This window comes from Vanessa cardui, chromosome 1, assembly GCF_905220365.1.
Source record: "Vanessa cardui chromosome 1, ilVanCard2.1, whole genome shotgun sequence".
NCBI classification, from domain to species: Eukaryota; Metazoa; Arthropoda; class Insecta; order Lepidoptera; family Nymphalidae; genus Vanessa; species Vanessa cardui.
In genome coordinates, this window is record NC_061123.1 from 3,288,288 (window position 1) to 3,291,744 (window position 3,457).

Below are 3,457 nucleotides of genomic sequence, written 5' to 3' on the forward strand. Positions count from 1 at the left end.
ATACACATGTGTATATACTTTCACCATACAAGATTCTGTAGATTATGTAGAAAAATCCAATATCTCCACGCATAGCAAAAGGATCGAGCTGGAAAAAGTTTGATCTTCAGTAATTCGAACTGTACACCTAGCTTTTTAAATGCCAACTTGGCTTACCTTCCAATTGGCCGCAGAACTGAACGACGTCCAAATGAATACTTATCATCTGAAGTATCAAGTATTCCGAAGCTAACTGTGGCAGCTAGAAGAGTGTTCCCATAGTGGATGTTCTTTTATGAAATATTTAAAAAATACAATTTCTAAAATTAGAACATTTAGTCAATTTTTAATTATATTTGTTATTAAACTAAACTTCCTAAAGGAATGAAACAAAAATAACCAGAGGTTGATTGAGAGTCGAGATGTCCCAGTGGTTAGAACGCGTGCATCTTAACCGATGACTGCGGGTTCAAACCCAGGCAAGCACCGCTGATTCATGTGCTTAATTTGTCTTTATAATTCATCTCGTGCTCAGCGGTGAAGGAAAACATCGTGAGGAAACCTGCATGTAACAAATTTCATAGAAATTGTGCCACATGTGTATTCGACCAACCCGCATTGGAACAGCGTGGTGGAATATTTTCCAAACCTTCTCCTCAAAGGGAGAGGAGGCCTTTAGCCCAGCAGTGGGAATTTACAGGCTGTTGTTGTTGATTGTTGAAGGAAACATTGAATTGAAAATATATTTACGTATTTTCTAATAACAAAATTTAATTTGATATAAATGGAAAACTATGTAAAGAACAAACTTATTATGACATATTATAATAGTGGTTTGGTTCTCCTGGAGCATGAATAAATAAGCAAATAAATCTATATTTAAAATAACACTAATTTAACTGAAATTTTTCTTTCACTAAATATATGCAACATATCTGTAAAAGCTTAAACGATAGAGAGAGAAAGCTTATAGAACAATAATAATTTGTTCCAATAATATTGATTATTATTATGGCAATAGATATTGATGATTAATATTATTGTTTTGCCAACAATTAAATATACAATGACATCGTGTATGAAATAGGTAGTTGTCACTCACTTGCCAAGAGCAACAATATTAAATATTGTATATAAATAATAGACTATTGACGGCAGAATAATTGATCACCATTGCAAAGAACCCAGAAGAATTTGTACACCTAGACCTACATTATTGTATATTATGCCGATCCAATTACATGCAATTTAATTTATAGCGTAGAATATTTCAACAAATATGCAACATAATATTTTTGTAAAAATATAACTAAATGATTATGAAAGTATATGAGTAAAGTGTTTTCTCTGCCAAATTATTTTTTATATCGCAAACCAAACAATGCCTTACAAAAAAACTTTTTAAGGTTGATTGGTAGAAAGTATATATTTAAGATTAAGACAGCATTGCGCAATGCAATACAGATATGTCTTTTGTTTCGCAATATACATTTTTTTATAGAATGTATGCTCGAATTTGTTATAATTAATTCTTGAGTCATATAGATTAATTTATAAATTCTTGCTACTTGAAGACCTACACATACATCACGGTTCATAAATGATGTAAGGGGGACTAATAACAATGATCTCATATTTTTTGTACTTTAATATAAAATAACAAATTTTACATAGTACATACCTATAGCCTATATTTACATCTCAAATGTTTTTAATTATAAATTATGCAATTAACTAACTTAGCGTAGCAAAATGAAATTTGTTTGTTTTCCAACTCAAATAAATTACTTAAACATTTACAATTGTTCTTAATTTAACAAAATGATATAATTTGTAACAAAGCTACGTACTTATTAATGAAACATTGTTATTTTAAAAAAAACTTAAGAAATCCATGAACAACATAATTAGTTTAAAAGATGAACATTTTAATGAACTGTATATGTGCTCTTTTAACGTTGATAATATAACTTACACATTTTAGAATTGTACACTTTTTTGCACCCTGAATTTAATTCAAAACAACGTTATAGAAACCAAAGGCATTTTAGGTTATATAGTTATTTAGAAGCTACAGGCGCTGTTGGGGCAGCAGCTACTCTCTGCTGCGCTGCTGACAGCTGCGGGGTGTCCTTCGCCAATGACCGCAATTGCTGCTCAGCAGCTTTATTGACCATCTTCGTTACAGTAGCCTTCATCTTATTCTTCTCTATTGCTTGCGTCTTACTACGGACGGGGGCGTTACTTCTTTTAGTTACAGCTTTACCTTTCGACTTCTTTGTTTTGTTTTTAGCACCCGAAGGTAACTTGCTTTTCACTTTCATTTTACCTTGAGCCATTTTGATAATTTATTATTTATTTTTAAGGTACAAAAATAATAAGCAGCTACCCAAACACAAGGTAACGTGGTTATGACTTTGACAATGACAGTTATTGTCATTGCACATGAGTTTTGACATTTGAAGTGTCTCTATAAATCTCACCTCTTGGAAAAGACAAGGATTATACCATACAGCCTTGTATTTAGATTTTTTTGTTATTTCCTTATATTTTACGGCATTGAACTATATTTCTTATTCAGTAGCAATATAAATTTAGTTTTATTTTTACTTTATACGCAAAGGTGAGGTGATCGTTAATAATAAAGGATTCTCCTTTACCGACCACGCGTGATCTGTGAAGAATATTCAGCGTAAAAAAAACACAATTAAAATAATTAATTAAAAAGGTAAAATATTTATTTTTTACAGTTTTATTATATATGGTCACATATACAAACATTAATTATTTTGAATTTCAGTTCAACTAACTTTACTTTTAATAAACTGACACCAAATATTATTTTTAAATAATACGTATGTATACGGCAGTTATATTTAAAATTTTCAGCGTTTTATAGGTATTGATATGCCTAATATTTCTGATATAAATAATATTTTCGTACTTAGTATAATATTTTAATATATCGTACGTTTCATATTGTACGTATCGTTAGTAAAGATAGAATTTTTAGACTACATATTTCGATAATTGTTTTGCCTACGATGTTGACCAAACTTATTAATTTGTACAGATTTTTTTTTAGTTGTGGGGTTCAAAATTTATGCTTAAAAGTTCTCTGAATTTACTTGAAACTTATATAAAATACAAATATTTTGTTTACATATCTCAATAATGCTTGTGTTTATTAACTTCTCATATTGAATGTTTGAAAACGATTTTAAAACTGTATTTTGTATTAAAGAGCATCTTTTTTGGGTTTTTCTTATTTATTAAAATATTATGAACCTTTTTATACAGGTAGCATAAAAAGTATAAATACTTATGGATTTGTCCTACTTGCAATAATTGATGTAATTGCCATAATGCGCTAGCATTATCATTTGCTTTTTAACCTATAATCACACTAATCATTTATGTGGTTATTATCTTGTTAATAAATAAAACAAAATTATATTTTAATTATTTTATTCGTAAA

The 3,457-nt window shown here is 29.2% G+C and overlaps 1 protein-coding gene across 1 annotated transcript; it reads right to left on the reverse strand.

Annotated features, from left to right (window-relative positions):
- Window positions 1-1,609: 1,609 nt before the first annotated feature.
- On the reverse strand, window positions 1,610-2,416 carry LOC124530011. Its single transcript, XM_047103987.1, has one exon. It carries the CDS (start codon window positions 2,316-2,318, stop codon window positions 2,040-2,042), a length of 279 nt encoding a protein of 92 aa, XP_046959943.1. The 5' UTR covers window positions 2,319-2,416; the 3' UTR covers window positions 1,610-2,039.
- Between the last annotated feature and the right edge of the window lie 1,041 nt (window positions 2,417-3,457).